This window comes from Diabrotica virgifera, chromosome 2 (genome assembly GCF_917563875.1).
Source record: "Diabrotica virgifera virgifera chromosome 2, PGI_DIABVI_V3a".
NCBI classification, from domain to species: domain Eukaryota; kingdom Metazoa; phylum Arthropoda; class Insecta; order Coleoptera; family Chrysomelidae; genus Diabrotica; species Diabrotica virgifera.
In genome coordinates, this window is record NC_065444.1 from 179,520,030 (window position 1) to 179,547,666 (window position 27,637).

Consider the following 27,637-nt stretch of genomic DNA (forward strand, 5'->3'; position numbering starts at 1 on the left):
GAAGCTTTGTTCAGTATACAAGTACATATACAGATATGCAGAGATATAGATCAAAATGTATACATACAGTCGTATGATTTTGAAAAGGCTTCTGACATGGTCCGTCATAAAATGCTAGAAACATAGTAAACAACTATACTGGACGGTAGACATTTACGGATAATTAAAAATCTATACTTGAATTAAATGGAAAAAATAGAAGTTAAACAATATCTGTCGGATGAAATGTAAATAATATAAACAGAGGAGTGAGACAAAGCTGTATACTGTCACCTATACTCTTTAATTTTATTCAGAGGAAATATTTAAGGAGACGTCAATAAAGATAAGAGAACGTATTATTTTAAATGAAGTAAACGTGAACAATATAGGCCAGGGTAATAAGACAAAAATATACCCTGTTCGTGACACTTCAGCAGCCAGGGTACTGAAGCGTTTTTTCGACAAGTAATACCTATAGGAACAAATTGTAACTATTTCCTGCGTATGATCTGGCGGCCATTTTTATTAATAAACAGTTAACTGTCAAAAAATGGCATTTTTCCTTTTTTTCAAATCAATGGAAAACAGTGAAACTTATGATTTTTTTAGTACCAATATCTTTCAGATTATGGAAAAAGCTTTAAAATGACATATTACAAAGTTTGATATACTCATTTATTGTATAATTGCGAAAAAAGGTCGGAATTGCAAAAAAAATATTTTTGCAATAACTTGTAAAATTAGTGTACGGGTTTGAAATTTTTGTTAAATGAGGTTTCTTTGGTGCTTAATATGTAATAACTTCAAAGCGATTCATTCAATTGTTTAAATTTTATTCAAATTGTTTATCCCAGAGGGCATTTTTTTTTATAATAACATAAGTCAGAAAAACATGACGTTAGAACCATTCCACAAGTGTCAAATGAAAGAGCATGAACTATATTTTCCACTTGGTTTAAAAAATGCGAATAAAAAATGCATTTATTAGTAATAAATAATTATGCAAAAGTATCGTAAATCTTTCCTTATAAACTTTTTGGATAAATTTTTCCAAATAAATTAACTTTTTTTACCCTGTTTTAAGTGCACAACTACCAAGTAATGTTATTTATATCATAATTGATAATAGTACATTATATACCGCGGGACTGAAGTAGTACATTTAATCCTGAAGGTAAAGTTTATGGCCCGACCGCAGGGAGGGCCATAATTTACCTGAAGGATTAAATGTACTTCAGTCGCAAGGTATATACGATACTTTTCGTACTTCCGGTATGATTTTATTAATTATTTCAATAATTTCAATCAGTTTTTTCTCTCTTCAACTCATTTAATAAACTGTCTTTAAAATAAGTTACCATAGTAACATTGCGTTGTGACAGTTATAATTTAGAAACATTGTCATTACTAGTGTCATTGTAAAGAAACATTGTTATTGATAATTATTGGTATCATGAGTGAAGAAGGTGTATCTGATACGGGACATTGTTTTAGACGCACATCTGCGTCTTTGTTAGCTGATTCGGGAGCAACAATAGACGTGCTGAAGAGACATGGAGGATGGAAATCCTCCAACGTGGCCGAGGGATATATTGAATCGTCTATTAAAAATAAACAAAAAATTTCAGATAAAATATTTGGTCAAGTCGCCGATTCGTCCACTATAGTTATGCCACAGTCCTCATCCTCGCTTCCTGTTTCCGCAGGATCTTCGAAACAAACACCAGTTCAATATGAAAAGGACCTATCTGTTACTCGTCAGTTACCTGCTGCATTAACCCAGGAAAGACTGGTCAATATGACGAACTGTCACAATATTAATTTGAATATTAACGTTAATTACCATTCTAATTAATTATATTTTTCAATAAAATATCCCTTAAATTCGTTTGTTTGTGATTTAATCGTTCCGGGAGTTTCGTCAATATTTAATCCCGGAGGGATTAAATGTGACACTTTAGTACCTGTCACAAGGGAGTGAAGTTGTCACTTTAGGCCCGGAAGTACGAAAAAAATTGTAATAAATATATATAATTTCTTATACAACAAAATAAAAATTTATAAGGAAAGATTTACGATACTTCTGCGTTAATTATTTATTACTAATAAATGCATTTTTTATTCGCTTTTTTTAAACCAAGTTGAAAATATAGCTCATGCTCTTTCATTTGACACCTGTCGAATGGTTCGAACGTCATGTTTTTCTGACTTATCTTATTGCAAAAAAATACTCTCTGGGATAAACAATTTGAATAAAATTTAAACAATTGAATAAATCGCTTTGAAAATTTTATCACATATTAACCTTCCGATGACCAACCTTTTTTTGTTACACAGATGACCTAGGGGGGAAAATGAACCCAGGTCAAAAATGACAATTAACAAAAAAAATTAAGTTTTTTTTAAATTTTTTTATGGCAATGACTTTATGTCATTCAGCCAGTCACAAAATGAGTATTAGTGTCATGTGTAGTGTGTATGTTGAGTAAGTGTCTTGTTACTTTGCAAAGTCGACGTCATTAGCGTAAAACTACTTGGAATTACACATAATAGACGATATTTTACTAAACATCAACTTCAGAATATATTATTTATTCGTAAAATATAGGGAATTTTTTTATATTAAAATATGAGAATATCTAGAATTACATTAAAGTCAAATAAAAAAATAATGAGTTAAAAATTGAAAATACTTTTGAATTTATTAAACAAAAACATACGCTGGGGTCACAATTGCAATTCCGACATTTTTCCCAATTATATTAACAATAAATGAGTATATAAAACTTTGTAATACGTCATTTTAAAGCTTTTTCCATAATCTCAAAGATATCTGTAATAAAAAAACCATAAGTTTCAGTGTTTTCCATTAATTTGAAAAAAAAAGGGGAAACTGCCATTTGTTGACACTTAATTGTTTATAAATAAAAATGGCCGCCAGATCCTACGCAGGAAATAGTAATAATTTGCTCTTATAAGTATTACCTGTCGAAAAAACGCTTCAGTACCTTGGCTGCTCGAGTGTCATGGGAAAAACCTTATTACCCTGGACTGATATTAGTTATGCCGACTATACATTAGTACTGGGTAATTGCGGAGAAGACCTTCAAAATGTAATGAAAAAATAAGAGAAACCTGTGATCAGTATTGATTAAAATTCAACGTTAAAAAAAACTAAATATACCTACGATAGTCTCTAAATAAATATAAAAGTCGGTAATGCCATACTGGACTGAGCAGAGAAACTCGTGTATCTCGGCAGTATAGACTAAGAGCCGCTATAGGTGAAATTTCTTAATAATTTTAGGCACGACGGGACCCTATAACTTAAATAGTAGAACCTAAAAGAAAAGGTTTGAACACTGTGCCGTCACTTTTCAGTGGCACATGCGTCGACAGTGGCGCATCAAACTTTCCACTTATGGACGGGATATATAAATCAAAAAATACCTTCCCTCACCACCAGGATTCAATTTTTTTCATTTATGTAAGTTCTATGTGATTGAGACATAAGATTCATCGTAATTTTAACCCACCACCCCCTTCCCCCTGCCCCCACCATCAAAAACTTTATTTTTCGATTTTATTTTTTTTTTGGTGGGATGCAATCAATTTTAAAATTTCAAAAATTCACACGCATAGTTAAGGCTTTTATAAAGCACGTCTATTTTTTATAGACCTGTAGGTTATGTTTACATAACCTCAAAAAATTAAAAAATTTTTTTTTTTTTTGGAAAAAAATATATAACTTTTTTTTGGGGATAGCTACAGATCTATTTTTTTCTTAGTCTTGTGTATTTTATCAAACACTATATTTTTAAATTTTTTCAGATTTTTCTGTAACGCTGGTCACCTTCAAAAATCCAAAAAAACTGTTTTTTAAGGGGGTTTTGGGGGCTTTGACCGTGTTTCTCCCATTTTTAAATATTCTAAAGGACTCACTTACTTCAAGTTACATATATCCTATAAAATCGAAATTGGTTTGATATATTGTGAAGTCTATAAAATAGGGAAAATCCCCCAAAACCCCCCAAAAAGCAGTTTTTCGGATTCTTGAAGGTGGCGAGCATTATGGAAAAATCTAAAAAAAAATTAGAAATATAGTGTTTGATAAAACACACAAGATTAAGAAAAAATTAGACCTGCAGCTATTTCCCAAAAAAAGTCATACGCTTTTTTCAAAAAAAAAAAAATTTTTTTAATTTTTTGAGGTTATGTACACTCTTCCTACGGGTCTGTAAAAAATAGATATGTTTTATAAAAGCCTCAACTATGCGTGTGAATTTTTTGAAATCTTAAAATTGATTGGATCCCAGCAAAAAAAATAAAAACGAAAAATGAAGTTTTTGATGGTGGGGGCAGGGGGAAGAGGGTGGTGAGTTAAAATTACGCTGAATCTTATGTGTTACTCATATAGAACTTAAAAAAATAAAAAAAATGAATTCTGTTATTAAGGGAGGGTACCTTTAAATTTATTTATCCCGTCCATAAGTGGAAAGTTTGATGCGCCACTGTCGACGCATGTGCCACTGAAAAGTGACGGCACAGTGTTCAAACCTTTTCTTTTAGGTTCTACTATTTAAGTTATAGGGTCCCATCGTGCCTAAAATGATTAAGAAATTTCACCTATAGCGGCTCTTAGGGCCGGTTGTTCGAACGCTAATCAAAAATGATCATTATCAAATATTTAATTACTGTCGCAATTGTCAATGTCAACTCTGATTGGGTTGCTGAAAACATAATTATTGATTACAATTATGAAATTAGTTAATCAATTATGTTAATAATTGTTATATTAATTGATTAACTGATCTCATAATTATAATCAATTATATTTTCAGCAGCCCAACCAAAGTTGACATTGACAGTTGTGACAGTAATTAAATATTTGATAGTGATCATTGTTGATTAGCGTTCGAACAACCGGCCCCTAGTCTAGTAATATAAACCGTATTCGCGCAGCATGCCCCGAACGTATCCTGAACTTACCCAGAGGGAGATCGCCTGCGCATTAGGTGTTTAGAGGGAAAAATTCGACCTTATTAAACGTCCAATTTTGTAATGCGCAGGCGTTCTCCCTCTGGGTAAGTTCAGGATGTGCTGGACGAATACGGCTATAAATGAGAGCTGGAATCCAACGAATCATCACGAATCCCGAATATAATCATCCCAAGCGACATTTGTAAAACAGAAACGTACTTTGCAGCCACGATTTTAGTATTGACCTGTGCGTGGGAATGATATATTGCTACAGTAAACTCTCTCTTAACGGACACTTCTCTTCGCCGCACACCTCCTCTATACGGACGATTTTTAAAACAAAAATTATTCGGCCATATATGAATCTGTACCCTTTAACTCCCTTCGACGGACACTCTTAACAACGGACGCGGACAGTAAATGAAGTGTAAATGCGGACAGTAAATGAAAAAAAATTAAACCTTTTTTTCAAATATTTTACAATATAAATCTTCAGTATATAATACATTTATTATTTCAAATCAATACAGATATCCACGAAATGATATTTGGTACTGTTCACGTCATCAACACTACATAAGTAATAAAAATTTAAAAACAAAAAATGTTCTTGTTGGTCGGTGAACGAAATGCGACACCAGGAAATTGTTAATTGTGTTTTGACTGGAACAAGGATTTAAGAATTTTAACCGGAATGTCTGATTAAACATATGCAATAGATGTCGTTGTATTTTTATGGGTGTTTCCTTAAAAAATTATTTTTGGATTAAATTTCATAGTAAATTTTGTGTCTATTAGATTTTTTTAAATTTGAAAGAAAAAGTCGATGTGGTTCATTATGGAGAGAAGCATATAAGTTAAATGTTAGACAGTTAGCTGAAAAATTTGGAATTGGAAAACCTCAAGCCAGTGAAATTTTGAAAGATAAAAGTGATTTAATCAATTAGTTTTGTGAGAATGCTCACCTGGAAGCGAAAAGAAAATTTTTGAAAACCGATGGTACTGCATTAGACCTATAAATAATTGTTTTCGATTGGTTTTGTGAAGTGCGATCTAAAAATATTCCTGTTTCTGGTAAAATTATTCAAGGAAAGGCATTAGAAGTTGCAAGGTTACACGTTACTATAAAATAATACGTTCAATGCATTCTGTGTCTGTATATCGTGCTTTCCTGGGTTATTTTGTTCACTGCGCAGGACGGTGATCGTTACATGGACGGTTTTCGTTGTGTTGGAACAAACCTTTTATTAACGCAGATGAGACGGGATTATTTTTTAGAGTTTAGAGCATTACCCAAGAAAACTTATACCCTGAAAGGAGAAAGGGGCATTGGAGGCAAGGCTTCTAAAGATAGGATCACAATTCTCTTTTGTACCAATATAATATTTTGATAGAAGAATGCAGAGAAAAAATTCTTTATAAACAATGCTGCGTGGTCATCCACAACTTGTGTTATGTAATGATAAACCTAGTATCTCTTTTTATATATATACATACATGCACTTATTTTTAAAATATTTAAGTTAATATATTTTTTTTCTCTTCAACGGACACCTCCTTTGAACGGACACTTTAAGAGGAACGACTACTGTCCGTTTAAATGAGAGTTCACTGTATATATTTCCAGCCCTAGTGTATAGAGTGGAAATGTGTACTCTAAGTGAGGCTATGCTTAAACGCTTGGAATCCTTTGAGATATGGGTATACAGAAGACTACAAAGAATAAGCTGGGTCGATCGAGTTAGAACTGAGGAGGTCCTTAGATGTAAATGGCTGAATCAAACAACACAACTGGTCAATATAATAAAGAGAACCAAGCTGGAGTACTTCGCTCACATTATGAGACAACCTAAGAAGTAGGAACTGGTCATTCAGGAAAAGATCCAAGGAAGTAGACCTGGTAGAACAAGGAAAACATCATGGTTAAAAGATGTAAAAAAATTATTGTATGGAAAATCGACTACATCATTATTTAGAGCTGCTGTCAATAAATTGACGATAGCGAATATGGTTGTTAACATGATATCTAACGGCAATATTGGCAATGGAATTGGAAGAAGTAGAAATGAGACAATTGAACATAATATTAACTTTAATACCCAAGTTACAGCGAAACGTCGCTAGATCAGCTAAATAATAATAATAATCCTATTACAGCTCTTAAGACTATCAAAATTTGCTATTATGCAAGATATCTAAAAAGTGTCAGTACTGGGGACTAATAAATAACCCTATTTTTATTTAAACAGTGGTTTACAAATCAAACATCATAAGTTCAGAGAAATATGGGAAAAAATATCATGTTGGTGACACAACCCCCTCCAGGCCGAAACCAATTTTTTTTTTAGTAGTATGGACATCTATAATAATAACTTATATGTTTCCTGCAGCCAATTTTGATGATATACATAGTTTTTTTTCTCTGATTCTGGCCTTGGTTTAGAACTAGAACCTTTAGCCACGTAATTGTATAGCTTATCACTAACTCAGGTGTAATGTGTAGTGTGTGTGTTGAGTAAGTGTCTTGTTACTTTGCAAAGTCGACGTCATTGTCTTTGCAAAGAGACGCTAATTGTATCCGAACGTCTGCGGTCCCTCCGGTGAGTACCGATCCCACAAGGAAAGAAACTATACAGGGTGTAACGAAAATACAGGTCATAAATCAAATCACATATTCTGAGACCAAAAATAGTTCGAATGAACCTAATTTACCTTAGTACAAATATGCACATAAAAAAACTTACAGCCCTTTGAAGTTACAAAATGAAAATCGATTTTTTCGAATATATCGAAAACTATTAGAGATCTATTATTGAAAATGGACATGTGGCATTCTTATGTCAGAATCATCTTAAAAAAGAATTACAGTGAAATTTGTGCACCCCATAAAAATTTTATGGGGGTTTTGTTCCCTTAAACCCCCCAAACTTTTGTGTACGTTCCAATTAAATTATTGTTGTTCTGAAGCTATTTTCTTGTGACATTTTTACAATTTTAACTATTTATAATGGGAAATAAGCCACAATATTATTAAAAAATGATTTTTATTAACGTTTCGACGTTATTAACGATTTGGGCGTCGAAACGTTAATAAAAATCATTTTTTAATAATATTGTGGCTTATTTCCCATTATAAATAGTTAAAAATTAAATTATTATTGTGGTACCATTAGTTAAATTCAATATTTCTAAAACTTTTTTGCCTCTTAGTATTTTTTCGATAAGGCAGTTTTTATCTAGTTGCGGCTTCTTTTTTAATATGTTTACATAAAAATTTTATGGGGCTTTGTTCCTTTAAACCCCCCAAATGTTTGTGTATGTTCCAATTAAACTTTAACTGCGGTACCATTAGTTAAATACAGTATTTTTAAAACTTTTTTGCCTCTTTGTATTTTTTCGAGAAGGCACTTTTTATCGAGATATTACTTCTTTTTTAATATGGTTCAAAATATACCTAAAAATGTAAATCCTAAACAAATTTTCATATTATTACCAAGTCTCCATAATCGTACTTAGCCATATACAAATATGTGGTAGATTTGACAAATATTCAAAATATCTCGATAAAAACTGACTTTTCGAAAAAGTACTAAGAGGCAAAAAAGTTTTTAAAATATCGTATTTAACTAATGGTACTACAATAATAATTAAATTGGAACGTACACAAAAGTTTGGGGGGATTTAAAGAACAAAACCCCCATAAAATTTTTATGGGGTGTCCAAATTTGACTATAATTTTTTCTTAAGATACTACTACTTTAAGAATGCCACATGCATATTTTCAATAAAAGATCTCTAATAGTTTTAGATATATTGGGAAAAATCGATTTTCATTTTGTAACTTTAAAGGGCTGTAACTTTTTTTATGTGCACATTTGTACTAAGGTAAGTTAGGTTGAATCGAACTATTTTTGGTCCCAAAATATGTGATTAAATTTTTATGACCTGTATTTTTGTTACACCCTGTATATATACATACTTATAAACAAATAAAGATTAAAATCGCTAAATTTTCGCTTTTTCCGTCTATTACCAAAAAGGTAAGCACTTTAAACAAATTTTAGAGCGAGAAACTCATAGATCGTATAAAGATATTTCATATGGCGTTCGCTGAATATGCCTATCCTTATTGGTTGCTTAGAAAATTGCAAAGTAAATCATACATTTTTAGTTTCTATAAATATTCATAACTTATGTAAAAATGAACTTAGAACCTTCTTATTACACGAATTGCTGAGACTTCTGGTGCTTAAATTATATTTTAAATTTCAAAGCAATTGGTCAAATAGTTTAAAAGTTATTTAATTTGTTTATCAAAAATTAATTTTTTTGCAACACTATAAGTCAGAAAATGATGAAGATACTGTAATACTTTGGATAGCTTATGAAAGAAGAACATTTACAGTATTATTTTATTAAAAAAAATGACAAAAATAGTTCCAAATATTGCAAAATTATTTTGCAAGAACATGTGAGTTAAAAAAGGGAGGGGGCTAACTTCGTCCCTAATTGTCCTAGGACAATTATTTTTCTTTTTAAAAATGAATAAAAATTCAGTCTTTCTAAAAATATGAAAAAATAATTTTTTTGCGGGTAACGGTTAAAAAGTTATTCTAATTGTTTATAAGTGAGCAAAAATTGTTTTTGCAAAACCATTTTACAATGTTTAAAATTACTTTTTGTCATTTTTTGTTTAATTAAGTTAATAGTTTAAATGTTCTTCTTTCATAAACTGTCCGAAGTATTACTGTAAACTCATAATTTTCTGACTTATAGTGTTACAAAAAAAATTAATTTGGGATAAACAAATTAAATAACCTTTAAACTATTTTACCAATTGCTTTGAAATTTAAAATGTAATTTAAGCACAAGATGTCTCAGCATTCCGTTGAATAAGAAGGTTCTAACTTAATTTTGCATAAGTTATGAACATTTACAAAAACTCAAAAATGACTTATTTTGCAATTTTATAAGCAACAAATAAGGATACACATATTCAGCGAACGCCATATTGAAGTTTTTTATATGATTTATGAGTTTCTGATTCTTAAATTTGTTTATAAGGCTTCACTTTTTAGTGATAGCCGAAAAAAGCAAAAATTTAACGTTTTTTTTATCTTCATTTGTTTATAACTATGTATATCATCCAAATCGGCTGCAGGAAACATATAGGTAATTAACCCTCGTAAAGCGGTTCTTAGATTCTTACGTAAACAACGGTGCGGGGTGCATTTGCACCCTATCTGTATATACATCTTTTTTATATGTGAACGTCGGGGAAATTGATTTGGAAGATAATTAGGAATTGTTTATCATATTATGAAACATAATTTTACAAACAAAGTACCCATTTCTTCTTAAAAAAATTATTATCGTTGCAAGCATAAACACATGAAATTTTTCACAGAGTGAGCAACACAAAGTTTTTACGCGGGTTAATATAGATGTCCATACTACTCAAAAATTTTGGTTTCGGCCTGGAGGGGGATGTGCCACGAGAAAAATCTTATTTCTCTGGACTACATTTTGATTTTTGTCATTCGCATATTTTATTTTTGTATATTCATTCTTTCTCATATAATATGTAATAGCAACTCGCAACTCGCAAAATCAAAAAAGAAAAACCTTTGCCTTTTTTATTTATATCATTAATATACACGACATTTAGTATAAATATCTTTAGAAACCATTACCTAATAATAGTTATTCTTCTAAATGGCTTATTGAGTGAAACTTCCAACAAAAAGTAAGACATTGTAGTCATTATCTTTAATATAAAAGAAAAAAGGATGGTCTGCAACGAAGACGCAATCTGGCCCCGTAACGGCCGAAAGATAATTCACACCAACTAGAAATAAAGGAAAATATTTATTAGAAATTTGATCGCATCTTTTCTAACAAAGCAAATACTTCCATGCATATCTCAAAAATGCATCAATTCTGCAGGCTATCAAAATTTTCCTTTTTGTTAAGATATTTTAGTTGCATCCACTAATTCCTTCCAAGGCTAATTTCTACTTTAAAGTCAATAAACCACCACCTATCTCACACGTTATCTGTAAAGTCAAACCTTTTAAACTACAATTTGTTAATGAATAATATTTAGTTATACAATATTTTTTGTTATTTTTATACAACCATTTTTTTTTAAACCGGTAGTCCACTATAATTAAAGAATGCAAGAGCAAAATTTTTAATATTAACTAGATGTCTCGATAAAGGCTGTCCTCTGTTGACAGCAATATTAGAAACCTGAAATGTATGGCGTTAATTTATTTTGGCCCCTGGCACAATACAATCTAGACGTTCACCTTTAGACTAATGCCGCGTCCGCATTGGTACATTTTTCGTTCGGACCAGCTGTTCGTCCCAAATATTTGCGTGCTCGAAGTAAATTGTGCCAGTGTGGACGTGTTCGTCAAATAAATCGGACGCAAGAATTTTCGACGCACACAACGCACACGCTCCGTTAGTTATCATTTTCGAGCGAAGATCAAATGATTTCAGCACCGCGTCCTCGCTGGTAAAAATTTGCGACGCATATTCTTGCACCGAACCATTAGTTCAATACGCACGAAAAATTTACCAATGTGGACGCGCCATTAGATGCTTTGCAATATGGACACAACGGTAATTTGTCCAGTAACAACGATTTACTGTAAACTCTAACCGATTGCCATGTTATACTTGAATTCTGATCAATACGAATTAAACGCAATATATCTAAGTTATTGGTTTGGTTTCCACCGATTCCATTTAACTTCATTTCTCGCTTCGAAAGCCAAAAAATCACAAAAAACTAACACAAAAATGGCACATGGTCAAGACGCGGTAGCAGATAGTTGGGCCAAGAGAAGAGGGACTTTCTTTTTAAGACATTGAGAATAGTGTTCATATAAGTTTAGACACTGTGTTAATATTATATCGCGCTTGACCTTAACAAGGCTGAATACGAACATCGAGGGCACAGAACGACGCCAAAGAACAACAAAGCGTCAAGATGGTCATCTAAGTGTACGTTCAGAATGAAGCGTAGAAAGAGTACAAGCCAAGAGCAAAGTCTGAAATCTCAAAGTCGAGCAATTCGTCTAGCAGAGAGCATAGCGGCGAAATCAAACCACTTTCCACTCGCACGCGCTGGTACTATTTAGAAAAATGAATAATCTCGATGTCTTGATAGCGGTAGTGTTCCAAAGGAAACCGTTGTGACAAAAACATGATCAGCACCTGGATTTTAGGCAACAATGCAGGATCAGTTACCTCCACCCGAAAACGTAAACGATCTCCTGATCAAATAGGAAACGCTTTGATTCGCCTTGAAGAGAAACAACTTGACATGGTGAAAAATAGAACAAAGCAGTCTCAAGTAGTTGATGATGAGGAATCTTACTTTAACAGCCTACTAGCATATACCGGACCTCTTTCACAAGTCTTTTACTTCGCTGGAGTATACTTACAGCAACTTGTTTACGATGTGGTAGTTGGTAAATATACAAACGGCCAGAATCCATCTACTTCTACTTCAAGGCAAAGCTTTTCCAATCCATCTACTTCTACTTCAAGCCAAAACTTATCCAACCCATCGTCTATTGGGTTCTTACTGAAATATACTTTGAATTTGACGTTATATTAACCTTGACCAATGCGGGATTGATTAACCCTTAAACTCCTAAGGGTGGATAAAAAATGTCCACCTAATGCATATTCCCTTGTGACACATTTATTACGTGTTCCAAAATTTTTCAAAAATTATTGTTAAAAAGACGACCTTATTTCGAATGTTAATTTGGTTCTACCGATGTTTTTAAAAATAAAAGTAATATCTTGAGTTAAAATATGGGTAAGCACAAAATGTCTACCCTTGGTAAAACTTGTTACCTACTAAAGGTTTCCATAATAATTTCTCTTTGGCAGAAACATGATGCACATACTTATCGACGTATAATTACATAATCGACTTAATTATCCGCCACACTAATAAAGACGTAACGGAAGATTGTGGATAAAATCGACAAATCTGAATTACTTGCTTTTACTGGTATATTAATTTTGATGCGCAGCGTAATTTTATGGTAAGGTTTGTACATCGTTTACATTAATATTTTAGAAAATGCTGTGTTTACTAAGCATAAGATTCATAAGTTTAATCCATTTCTAACGTTTGTAACACCTCTCAGTAAAATATATTTAGACAAGACGAAAACGGCGGGTTCGTTGGGAAAAATATGCCCATGAGATTTTTTTGTATAATTACATTCGTGAGATATCCCAGAATAAGGTTCAAGAAACTGCCCACGTGAAAAGTGGGCCAAATTTTTTTTAACAATTTTTTTTAATCAAATTGCAATAATCAATATTTTTGGCCTGGACAATTTTTTTTAGGATTTTTGGACCATTCTGGATAAAAAGGTTTCTTATAATTTTTCTCTAAAGTTGATCGTTTTCGAGTTATAAGCAATTTAAAATTAAAAAAACGAAAAATGGCGATTTTCAAGGCTTAATAACTCGGTTAAAAGTTATTATTATGAAAGTCAGAAAGTGACTAAATCACAGTTTAATGTCCCCCTACAAGATCCTGAAGACATTTTTGTAATTATTTTATTACTAAGCTGTTATTTTTAAGTAAGAATAGTGAGCGCCATGCACGTGGTAGCCGGCCGTAAATGCTGAGTGCGAGAGAGATGTCACTCCGGCAGTCCAATTGTGCATCTTACTTGCACTCACATTTACGGCCGCCTACCACGTGCATGGCGCTCAATATTATTACTTAAAAATAACAGCTTAGTAATAAAAAAAAATGACAAAAATTTCTTCAGGATCTTGTAGAGGTTGCATTAAACTTTGATTTAGTCACTTTCTGACTTTCATAATAATAACTTTTAATAGAGTTATTAAGCCTTGAAAATCGCCACTTTTCGTTTTTTTCAATTTTAAATTGCTTATAACTCGAAAACGATCAACTTAAGAGAAAAATTATAAGAGACCTTTTTTATCCAGAATGGTCCAAAAACTCTATAAAAAAATTGTCCAAAAATAATGATTTTTGCAATTTGATTAAAAAAAATTGTTGAACAAAATTTGGCCCACTTTTCACGTGGGCGACTTCTTGAACCTTATTCTGGGATGTCTCACGAATGTAATTATGCAAAAAAATCTCATGGGAATATTTTTCTCAACGAACCAGCCGTTTTCGTCTTGTCTAATTAGCTATTTTCTAGGTGGACATTTTTTACTTACCCTTATGCATACATGGAACCTACAAAAGGTTGGGTGTTTAAGGGTTAATAGGATGAATTCCCTTTCCCACGAGTCAGGATGTACCAAGTTTTCGAAAAAAAAAAGTAAATAACTATCAGTGACTACCGAGTGGGAAAGAACTGAAAGACTTTCGCGTGACTTCCAGCTCCCACTCTGGCTTGGCACTTGTTTGCTCTTTACTCGTCTTCTTTGCTTGTTGCTCTGAACGTACACTAAGGTTAATAACCCTAAAAGGCCGCTTGTCTAATAGCAGGTATATTGCAAATCAATAGTTTATTTACAGAAGATGGAAAGCAATTCCGCATTGGAGTCAATGTTTTCCGTTGTCCCCGAGATCCCCAGATGTATTTTTGCAAGTGTGGGACATAGTGGGTCTGAGACTTCTTAATTTAGAGGATCCTGCTTAAACTATAGAAGTAATGAGCGCATGAAACGATATATCCCAGAAGTACATATATAGGCCAGGCTAATAAAACAAAAATATACTCTGTTCGTGACACTTCAGCAGCCAGGGTACTGAAGAGTTTTTTCGACAGGTAATACTTATAGGAACAAATTATAACTATTTCCTGCGTAGGATCTGGCGGCCATTTTTATTTATAAACAATTAACTGTCAAAAAATGACATTTTCTCCTTTTTTTTCAAATCAACGGAAAACAGTGGAGCTTATGATTTTTTTAGTACAAATATCTTCGAGATTATGGAAAAAGCTTTAAAATGACGTATTACAACGTTTGATATACGCATTTATTGTTACTATAATTGCGAAAAAAGGTCAGAATTGAAAAAAAATATTTTCTCAATAACTGTTGTAAAAATTAGTGTACATCTTTGAAATTTTTTTCAAATGAGGGTTCTTTGGTGCTTAATATGTGATAAAAATTTCAAAGTGGTACATTCAATTGTTTAAATTTTATTTAAATTGTTTATCCCAGAGAGCATTTTTTTTGCAATAACATAAGTCAGAAATAAATGACCTTAAAACCATTCCACAGGTGTCAAATGAAAGAGCATGAGCTATATTTTCAACATGGTTTAAAAATGTGAATAAAAAATGCATTTACTAGTAATAAATAATTATGCAAAAGTATTGTCAATTTTTCTTTATAAAATTTTTGAATAACTTTTTCCAAAAAAATTAACTTTTTTACCCTGATCTAAGTGCACAACTACCAAGTAATGCTATCTATATCATAATTGATAAAAAATTGTAATAAATATGTATAATTTCTTATATAACAAAATAAAAATTTTATAAGGAAAGATTTACGATACATTTGCATAATTATTTATTACTAATAAATGCATTTATTATTCTATTTTTTAAACCAAGTTGAAAATATAGCTCCTGCTCTTTCATTTGACACCTGTGGAATGGTTCTAACGTTATTTTCTTCTGACTTATGTTATTGCAAAGAAAATGCTCTCTGGGATAAACAATTTTAATAAAATTTAAACAATTGAATGAATCGCTTTGAAATTTTTATCACATATTAAGCACCAAAGAACCCTTATTTGACAAAAATTTCAAAGTTTTACATTAATTTTTACAACAGTTATTGCGAAAATAATTTTTTTTGTAATTCCGATTTTTTCGCAATTATATTAACAATAAATGAGTATATCAAACTTTGTAAAACGTCATTTTAAAGCTTTAAAGCTCGAAGATATCTGTACTAAAAAATCCATAAGTTTTCCTGTTTTTCAAATAAAAATGGCCGCCAGATCCTACGCAGGAAACAGTTACAATTTGCTCTTATAGGTATTACCTGTCGAAAAAAAGCTTCAGTACCCTGGCTGTTCAAGTGTCATGGAAAAAACCTTATTACCCTGGACTAATATATTGACCACTTAATCAAAAGCGAGCCAAGGCGTATTCAACGGTGTATTGTCCACCGAGTTGCTTTAACATAATATTACCCTTGTAAGTTGATTCAAATATGTATATTGAAATTTTGACCGTTTGTTTGGTTTGCTAGCTTGTATAACTGTAATAGTTATTTTTCTAACAAGTGCAGAAAGTCATACTTTTCCGCACGCGACTGCAGTTTGCCGAACGACGCGAAGCGGGAGTCCAGCAAGCAGTCGACTGCGAAAAGAGACTTTCTGCAAGAGTTAGAAACAATATTTTTTATACGAGTCTTTAAAAAATGACCAAATCTTAATGAATTAATTTAATTAATATGAAAATTCCACACCTGTAATTTTGAACCAATCAAAATACGTTATTTTGACAGATCACCATGGCAACGGAGGTATTTTATCGGAAATTTTTTGCTCGTGGGGTACCCAACAGCGAATTATAGTGGAAATTTTTTGACGTTTACAATAACAGAACATTTTTGACAGACTGGTTTTTATTTGTTTACATAATTTAGTTTTGATTCATTTTCTATCACTTGTAGTTACTCAAAACTTATGTAAAATTGAATAATATACTATTTTCTATCTTGAAATGGTATTCCCATGCAACTACAATGAGTAGAAATTACGAATTTGAAAGCCTAAATAATTGCTGACAAAGCTATGGCGCGCTATTAATCTGTTCATGCAGCTTTGGATTTTCAAATGCAAATTTGGTGTGGAATTTTCTTACCGAATACCACGCGAAATCAAATTAATATCCGGAAATTTTTTTTTGATCATGAATATTTTTAGAAAATTTCCCTCGTCTGCGACTCGGGAAATTTTCAAAATATTCATGATCTCAAAAAAATTTCCGGAAATAATTTGACCTCTAGTGGTATTACTAGTGAAAATACATACACAAATTAATTCTTTGACAAGGTTGTCGAAACCAAATTTTCACCAAAATTGGTTAGCATGACGGCGATCTTGGTTTCCATGACGACGATTCAAAACCACTGTTATTGTCTACTGATTTGACTTTCCAATATTATGTCAAAATAATTTATCCAGACATCCAAAGTGAAAGTTATCCTCCAACACCAAATTGTTCTATATGGTCCACATAATGTTGAGAAAAAAGTCACACCATTTTGAGCGTCGGGTTTGGTGGGGAGAGGGGGGATAAATCTGCAAATTCGTAGTTTTTTAGGTTTTTCGTCAATATTTCTAAAACTAAGCGGTTAAGCATGAACAACCTTCTACACAAAATTGTTCTACATTAAATTTGAAATAAAAAAGGTCCTATGCATAACCCTTCTAAAATGAACGGTTCCAAAGTTACGGAGGTAGTATATTATAATTGGTCCAAAAAAAGGCCTAACCCAGACATCCAAAGTAAAAGCTTTCCTTCAACACCAAATTGTTATATATGGTCGACATATTGTTCAGTAATAAGTTTTCGTCAATATTTCTAAAACTATGCTTTAGCTTAAGGAATGTTCTATAGAAAAATATTCTACATAAAATTTAAAACAAAAAAGGTTCTATACATAATTGTTATAAAATCAACGGCTCCAGAGTTACGGAGGGAGAAAGGTGGAGGTTTTCGATACTTTTTATATTTACAGAATTCTCCCCCCTCTCCCCCCAAACCCGACTCTCAAAATGGTGTGACTTTTTTCTGAACATTATGTGGACCATATAGAACAATTTGGTCTTGGAGGATAACTTTCACTTTGGATGCCTGGGTTTTTGGTATGGTTATATCATAAATATTGCCCAACAAATATAAAAAGTATCGAAAACTTCGAATTTTCACCCTCCGTAACTCTGGAACCGTTGATTTTATAACAATTATGTATAGAACATTTTTTGTTTCAAATTTCATGTAGAACATTTTTGTATATAACATTGTTTACGGTAAAGCATAGTTTTAGAAATATTAACGAAAAACTTAAAAAAACTACTAATTTACCGGCTTCTCTCCCATCTCCCTCCCAAACCCGACGCTCAAAATGGTGTGACTTTTTTCTGGACATTGTGTGGGCCATATAGAACAATTTGGTGTTGAAGGATAACTTTCACTTTGGATGTCTGGGTTATGCCATCTTTTGGATCAACTATACTATACTACTATTAGTAATTGCACAAGAGCTCTAAAATTATTGAATTTTTCCCGAGTTACACTTTGACAGTTTTAAGGCGGGTGAAATTATATCAAAGTGTCAGGAGGGCAAAAATTCTATATTCATTTTAGAGATCGAGTGCAATTTGTTGCGATTATTTCATGAATAAAACTGTTCAAAACCAAAATTTTATTGTAATTTATTTATGTAAGTACAAATTAGTACAATTAAACACACAGTTATTATAAATATTTGACGGTTGAAGGGTCATCACTTTTATAATTTTTAAAACAATAATTGTCATTAATGTCACTGAATGTATTTTTTCATAGCAACGAAGGGCATCTGACGTAATACGTAATACATTTTACGACGGGAAATTATCAAAAATTATCAGTTTAATTTGTATTTCTGGAGCTTTCTATTGGTCAGAATCTCCTATGAATGAAATAATCGCGTTCATTTAATTAAAACATGAACACAATAAGATACATTTGAAATAAATTAGCAAATAATATCTAAATATTAGTTTACTGCATGTATTATAATTATTTTAAGGCCATATTAAAATAACCAAATTCAGTGCGGAAAAGTAATGCGGAAAAGTATTGCGGACAAGTACTGCGGAAAAGTAGTGCGGAAAAGTAATGCGGAAAAGTAAAACTTTCTAAACTAAAACGCATGCGCGAAAGTAGACATTTTTGCACACTCGTAGAAAATAGTTATTTTCCTAACAAGTGCAAAAAGTCATACTTTTCCGCACGCGACTGCAGTTTACCGAACGACGCGAAGCGGGAGTTCGGCAAGCAGTCGAGTGCCGAAAAGAGACTTTCTGCAAGAGTTAGGAACAATATTTTTTCTAGGAGTCTTCAAAAAATGACCAAATCTTAATCAATTAATTTAATTAATATGAAAATACATACACAAATTAATTCTTTGACAAGGTTGTCAAAACCAAACTTTCAATATAATTAGTTAGTATGACGACGATCTTGGTTTCCATGACGATGATTCAAAACGACTCTTATTGTCTACCGATTTGACTTTCGAATATTATGTCAAAATAATTTTATTTCATCGAATTGTCGCGTTAATTTCATTAAAACAGGAACACAATAAGATACATTTGAAATAAAATAGTAAATAATATCTAAATATTAGTTTATTGCATGTATTATAATTATTTTAAGGCCATATTAAAATATCTAAACGCGTGCGGAAAAGTAAAACTTTCTAAACTAAAATGCGTCCGCGAAAGTAGACATTTTTGCACGCTCGTAGAAAAAAAAATATTTTGAAGATATAATAATGTATAATGGGTGTATAATTTAAATATAAATAATTTCTAGTCGATAGTCTATATTTGTCATGTTAACAATAAACATAATAATAGTAAAGATAAATAAAAGATTAAACATAATAAAAACTGTTTAAGCGTTTAATCTTCCTAAGAAAAGTGTAGCGAGATCATCATTCTGCCTTATATAAAAAAAGAACGGATGGTTTGCCTCAAATTTAATTGACGGAGGCCTTCTAAATCCACCGATACGATCCTCTCCAACTAGAAAGAAACAGGGAATAGAATAATAATTAAAATCACTACATACAATAATGCGAAAGATGCAAAACCCATAACAAATTCTATAAACTCATATCAGCTTCTACAGATTTAAATAAGAATTGGAGAAAACCTATAAACCAGAGAGGAAAAATAGATTATTACTACGTGCTCCCACGACTTCCCGAAATAAGGGGCAAAAGCAAAATGTTCTACTGTAAGTCTAAGAAATTTTTACTATGGAGTTACTGTTACTATAGAATACAGATTGACTAATAACCAAACCATGAAACCAGATAACCTCATATTATATGAAAATGGCAGCAAAAATTTTATCATGCACCACTCACCGTAAAATTAAATTCTTTAGGGCCGGTTGTTCGAACGCTAATCAAAAATGATCATTATCAAATATTTAATTACTGTCGCAATTGTCAATGTCAACTCTGATTGGGTTGCTGAAAACATAATTATTGATTACAATTATGAAATTAGTTAATCAATTATGTTAATAATTGTTATATTAATTGATTAACTGATCTCATAATTATAATCAATTATATTTTCAGCAGCCCAACCAAAGTTGACATTGACAGTTGTGACAGTAATTAAATATTTGATAGTGATCATTGTTGATTAGCGTTCGAACAACCGGCCCCTAGGGCCATTTTCTTCAGAATAGAAAGATTAGCATCAGAGCTACGAAATAGTATGTTAAGTATGGAGAACGGTAAGGGTTTTATACCGATCGAAGACAATTGTTTGGAGGAGGAGCGGAGCGACGACTCCAATTATTGTCTGAGATCGGTTACTCTTAACGTTCGACATGCTTATAATGTTTTTTGCACGATTGATACCATTATAAATTATAAAATTAAACATTTTCGTCATATTGACTAGTTTCATTCATTTTATCAAGATAGATACTTTGGTTGTTAGGTAGTAACTAGGGTGCATAACAACAATGAAGAATTGAGTTTTTATTTAGTTGTCAATAATTTTAAGTACAATTTTGATTATTATAAATTAAAATATGAGCGAAAGTGAATTTGAAGAAATTGAACGGGCTTGGGAAGAAGGGTGTTCCGCAATTATTTCCGAAAAATCCAAAATCCGTTATCAAAATACCTAACAAAGTTTTAAAAAATGGTGCGAAGGCAAGAATTTAAAAATCGAAGAAAAGACTCTATTGGCATATTTCGTTCAAAGACATATATGCAGTTGAAAGCTCCTGGAAGCCCCTGGGCAGAATATTCATTGATTAAATCCACCGTTTTTCTTTATGATGGCATTGATATTTCCAAGTTTTCAACTTTGATCGAGTATTTGAAGAGAAAAAATGTTGGCTATCGGCCTAAGAAAGCGAGAATTTTTACACGGGAGCAATTTGAAAAATTTCTGATGTTCTAGTTCACAAGGTAATCACATTTCTAGTTCACAAGGTAATATACGCTAGTTTAGGTAAAAGAAATACTCTAATGAAGATTTTTTCATAATTTGTAGGTCGCAATGATATTGGGAATATCTGGTGCCTGTAGAAGAGAAGAATTATATAATATTACTATGAATGACATCCAACAAACCGATGGTTAATGATTGTAAAAGTACCCAATACAAAAACGAACATTCAGCGTACTTTTACAGTCGTTAATAAACCAGACGATAAAATTCCATATTTAGAAATTCTGCAAAAGTATATAAAACTTCGTCCATTACAAGTAAAATCAAATCATTTGTTCTTAAGATACGCCAAAGGAAAATGTTGTGCTCAAGTAATAGGGAAAGGGACAATCGGGGGCTGGCCTTCTCAAATTGACAAATTCTTAAATTTGCCTAATCCCGAGAACTATACTGGCCATTCGTTCAGGAGGACATCAGCAACGCTTTTGGCTAATAAAAGTGTTGATGTCCTCGGATTAAAGCGTCATGGAGGTTGGCGTTCATCGACAGTGGCAGAAAGCTATGTAGAAGATTCTCTTCAAAATAAAATATATTTTGCCGAAAAAATATTGTGCAATACTAGTAATACTACTAATGTATGCGATTCTGCAGGAGTTTCTGTTAGAAGTGAAACCACAGCCCAAACAAGTGGGATTTCATTAAATAATTTAACAAATTGTACCATAAGTTTCAATATTAATAAATAATTCGTTAGTTTTCTTTATTCTTTCAAAAAATAAATTAAAATTAAAAGATTTTTTAACTCGACGGTAAGTGAATTACTTACCGTCCAGTTGGAGTACTTACCGTCGAGTTGGATTACTTACCGTCGAGTTGCTAGTAAATGTCACCTACTGACGTAAAATCTGTCACGGTAAACAGTCAAAAATGATCAATCGTGCAAAAAAATGTTTAAATATGAAATTGTAGGTAATTTAATACCCAAGAACTTGGTTTAATAAAATTTGTTCTACGGCAAAAATTGAGTGAATCGTAAATGAGTATGCCATCGAAAAACATTGATTTTTTAGATATAAAACTAACACTTTCGATAGCCAATAAATCAAAAACAATTAATTTTATCAAAAAAATGTAAAGAACATTTTTTACATAGAATGAATGCTTTTATTAACTTTTGCGGTCAAAATATAATAAAAAATTTCCACCTCCGAGATGGGGTGGCAACCACCGCCATGGTAAAAGCGCCTATCAGCATCATATAGATTTTGATCCATGGACTATCCACTACTTATTCTCAAGTTTTCAAGCAAATTGATCCATTATGTGTAAATTGCGGGATGAAAAGCTTTGGTTCCTGGACTAATTCACGAAAAAATGAATTGATTCCAACGTTTACGTGCTCACTGTATTATTGTCTTCTCCGACTTCACTTTGTATCTTTTTAATTAAATGCGCCAATGGTTTATACTTGACAAACAAATCTTAAAGGATATAACGTCTTATTCATAAGTAATATACGATTACAAAAATGATATGAAAAACTTTTATTTATTAATATTTATGACAATTTTTTGAAAATATTTTGTTTTATCTATTTATTGATGAAATCTCCCTGCAAAGAGTGCAACTCCAGAATTATTCTCATTGATGTAAAACAAGAACGGGCGGTCAGCATTGAACTCATACTGAGGTGGTGGAGGTGGAAGACTGGGCCTAATATGATTGACGAATACTAAAATCCAAAAAAATGTTCCTAAGTACAACAATTATTTATATTCAATTTTGCATGCAAAAATTTTGATTTATATTTCTAAAGGTATGCTATTGCCAATTCTGTAAGCGAAAGCTCTGATTTTCCCTTACGTTCTTCTATACAGGGCCTTTCAGATAAAGGTAGCACCGTCTCTAGAATAGATGAAAAACTGAAAAATAATTGAGGTTTACTTAGTAAAAAATTTTGTAACGTCATCCGTTTTCAAGATACAAGGCGTTATTAAAAAACAAATTTTACATATTTCTTAAAATTTTGCCGAACTACTCGCAAAACTGTAATAAAATTTGGCAGATTTTAAGAGGTAGTTATTGTGCATTTTTTAAATACAACTAAGAATTTTATGTCCATCATTGGCGAGCATACAGGTAATGGTCTGAATTTTTTAAAGTAAAAAATAGTGGGCACGCCACTGAGATATTTTAAATTAAAATCATTTCTGAATTTCTAGTTCAATTTGTGACAAAAAATCCCTCTACCCTGTGTTTTCATGCAACGCGCGTTTTCAATGCAAAGTTTGTATAGAAATTTATTTCGAACACGTTTAAGGATTAAGATGTTTTATTTTTTACATAAAAATGGCGTGTCGTATGAAAAAATGGAAGATAGGCTTTTTGCCATAAATTAAACTACGAATAATTCACCCGTGGTTTTTAAATTGCAATATATTCAGACTATTACCCGTATGCGCACCAATGATAAATAGAAAATTTATTAATTGTATGTCAAAAAATTCCCCATAGATACCTCTTACAACGCACCAAATTTCATTACAACGTTGCCAGTAGTTTCGACAAAATGGTAAAAAATGTGTAAAATTTGTTTTTTTTCAACGCCCTGTATCTTGAAAATGAATGGCGTTACAATTTTTTTTTACTGAGTAAACCCCAATGATCTTTTAGTTTTTTACGTCCTAGGGACGGTGTTACGGTGTTACCTTTTTCTGAGACACCCTGTATAATAAAATTTTGCTTATTTTTTTCTATAACACGATACAAATTAATATAAAAGTCACTAAAAGTCATTATAATATTTCTAGGGTGATTAAATTAAAATTTGAAATATTTCACTAAAGTGAAATTGATCGGAAAAATATTAATAAATAATAGACACACAACACAATAAACAGTATTAGAAAGATGTCAACTTGAGCAGGCCTACAATAATAAACCCCCTTCAAAAAATAAGAGCTAAGGTACGAACAATTATTCTAAATAATATGTGACACTATAGTCGCTTTGCCGTACCATTTAAAATTATTGATGGTACATGATATAATTTTATGGCCTTTTCATAGCCAATTAGCCATGGTCTATCACAGTTCGTTTCAAATTAAAATATTCCGGAAGCCACGAAAAAGCTATACTAAATTTATAATCAAGATGCAGTAGAAATAAACAAACCAAGACACGTTAAATGCTACTATAGTCTAAGATACGATATAAGGTCGATTTGCACCGATCTGTTTAATGGATAAAAATGATTGGATATGTAATTTAGCATGTTAAAAATTACAAAAAACAAGGGTTTCCCGATCTAATCTTGTTCTAACTGTAATTAATTAACAATTAAAAAATAACTTTTTTTATAAATTTTAAAAAAATTTAGACCCGGCAGATATTATTTCAGATTGTCTAGGTTATTCTAAACAAGAAAGGTCTTTTGTAATTATTCTCTAAAATTGATTGTTTTCTAGTTATAAACAAATTAAAACTGAAAAAAAGAACGAAAAATGACGATTTTCAAGGCTCAAAAACATAAGTATGAAATATCATTTTTGAAATTACGAAGTACCTAAATTGGCTAAATAGGCGCAGTTCCCAAAGGCCATACAAGAAGAAAAAAAGTACCTAAATTGAAGTTTAATCCTTAATCTATAGTTCTTGGTGGGCTTATTTCATTCTGAAATATTGTTTTTTAGCTGTTAATGCCCGTCTCCCCATAAGAAACCTTCCTCATTAACATTTAAAAAAATATATTTTAGAATAAAGCATGGCTAAATTTCTTATAGGGACCTATAGGGACAAAAATCATATTTTTTACTTGTATTTTTGAACCATGAAAATTGTCATCTATCGTTATTTTTTCAGTATTAAATTGTTTATATCTCGAAAACGATCAACTTTAGAGAAAAATTATAAAAGACCTTTTTTGTTTAAAATGATCCAAAACATCCTGAAAAAATATCTACCAGGGTCGAATTTTTTTTAATTCATTAAAAAATGTAATTTTTTAATTATTAATTAAATATAGTTAGAACAAGATTAGATCGGGCAACCCTTGTTTTTTTGTATAACAATCTAAATTACATATCCAATAATTTTTATCCATTAAACAGATCGGTGCAAATCGACCTTATATCGGATCCTCTACTACTAGCAGTACTGCCGAATCATAATTTACAATGTATAAACTTTGTAAATCATGATTTGGTATTTCCAATGTATATACATTGTAAATTATGATTTGGGAGTGCTCCTAGTTATTTGTTTATTTCTACTGCATCTTGATTATAAATTTAGTATATGTAAATGTTAAAAATTGGAAATAATGAAAATTGAAGCAAATCTCTAAACAATTATTATTTCTGCCACATCAACGAAGGTTCTCGGAGACAAAAGTGCTTACACGATTGGGACTCAATTTTGTCTTTCTTAAATTCAGCCTTTTTTTATTTGGTTTAGACACAGACAGAAAATATTTTCAGTAGTAACTACACGAAAGCTCTAAAATTATCAATTTTAAGGAGCGAAGGGGAGTGAAATTATGTCAAGGTGTCACGAGGGCAAAACAAATCAATAATTCGAGCTCCAGAGTAATTCGGTAAGATTATTTCATGAATAATACTGTCTTTTGAAATCATTTTAACTAATATTTAATTGATTTCTTCGCCTGAATATTTGCTAAACCTTTTTCTTGGTGTTCTCTGTGATAAGTAATAAAACATTAATTGTAATTAATGTCACTGATGTATTAACGACTAACTATGAGTTTGTCATTCATTCAGTCTTCACCACAAGAACTCGAACAAATTATGAATAGGCTAGGTACGGAATATGGTTTGAAAATAAATATACATAAAACCAAAGTAATGACTATCGACAGAATCAGAAACAATCAAGCAGAGATACGAAATATTTCAAGTTGCTAAGTGGTCAGACAATTTAATTACTCAGGCTCCGGTATGACTAACAGTGGAGGATGCAAAGACGAGATCCGTCGACGCGTTACAATGGCCAGACCGGCCACAACCAAACTCATTGATACAACACAACAAAAACACAAACACAACATTACGCATTGATATTTCCTATAGCCAACTAAGCTTTAGAAAGTTGAACGATCAAAAAAGCTGATTCGAAGCATACAAAGGCATTTGAAATGTGGACCTTATAATGTTGATCACACCATTGACCGCACATCGCACAATTAATTCAATTCTAGCAGTATTTGACATAAAAACAAGACTCATCACAATTGCCAACCAACTAAGATATTTTGGACATGTAACTAGAGAAGACAATAAAACGAGGCGGAGAAGAACTACAACGAAGAATATACGAGCTAATGACAAGGGTTTAGGAAGAAGAAAGAATGCCCGAAGAACGGAAAACTGGATAGACATTTCCGATTCTAAAGAAAGGGGACACATCAAAATGCAACAACTATAGAGGAGTAACACTGTTAAACAGCTGCTACAAAATATTGACAGCACTAATCAGACAAAATCTCTCAAAATACATTGAAACTAAAATAGGAGACTACCAGCACGGGTTTAGAGAGGGAAGGTCAACAATAGACGCCGTTCACATAATCACACAGTCAATTGAAAAATGTTACGAACATGATATCGACTTACATATCCTTTTCGTAGATTTCAAGCAAGCGTTTGACAGCTTAACAAGACCCGACCTAATAGAAGACATGAAAAACCTAGATATACCAATGAAGCTTATAAAACTTACGAAAATGACAATAGAGGGATCGACTGCAGCAATAATTACAGATAACGGTATCACAACAAATATAGAAATAGCAAGTGGAGTACGACAAGGTGACTCTCTATCAACGTCATTATTTTTTAATGTCGCAATAGAAGGAACAATAAGAGCTACAGAAATAAAAGGTACAATTATTATAATATCGACGTCGCAACTTGTGGCGTATGCTGACGACATAGCATTAATTAGCAGAAACCTGAACAGTTTAAAGGAAGAATTTACGAAGTTATGCAAGGAAGAATCCAAAAGGGGTTTAGAAATAAATCAAAATAAAACAAAATCACTAATATGCTCAAGAAAAAATCCAGTTAATGTGACAAGTTTAAATATTGGTGAATATGAGTTTGAACAGGTAGAACACTTTAAATATCTTGGAGTCTCAGTTAAAGGAACTAAAGATAGAAGCATCGTAATCAGTGAAAGAATCCAGGTAGGAAACAGAGCCTACTGAAAATGCAATAACTTCCTCAAAGATAAGAAGCTTACTCAGAATACTAATCTAAAAATTTACAAAGCAGCAATTAGACCAGTAATCACATATGGTGCTGAAGTAATGTGTCTGACCCAGAAAGAGGAAGAAATATTGAGGATCCTAGAGAGGAAAATAATTCGGAGAATAGCAGGCCCACTAAACTTAGTAATGAATTTAGAAAACTCATGAACCACGAAGTAAGATGACTTCTGAAAGGAGAAGACATCATCAGGTTTATC

The 27,637-nt window shown here is 31.9% G+C and overlaps 1 protein-coding gene across 30 annotated transcripts in view; it reads right to left on the reverse strand.

Moving 5' to 3' along the window:
• Window positions 1-27,637, reverse strand: part of LOC114333727 (alaserpin) — a 305,048-nt gene that overhangs the window by 161,775 nt on the left and 115,636 nt on the right. For 6 of the 30 annotated variants that reach the window (XM_028283704.2, XM_050642954.1, XM_028283705.2 and 3 more), the window contains exon 4: window positions 10,656-10,810. The exons of 22 other annotated variants lie outside the window; for them this stretch is intronic. In XM_028283704.2, coding sequence (XP_028139505.1) covers window positions 10,683-10,810 — 128 coding nt within the window. In that variant the 3' untranslated portion in view covers window positions 10,656-10,682. Of the gene's footprint in view, window positions 1-10,655; window positions 10,811-19,537; window positions 19,757-22,683; window positions 22,887-27,637 lie in introns of those variants that run through there. 2 more of the 30 variants (XM_050642953.1, XM_028283682.2) reach the window with 2 other exon arrangements.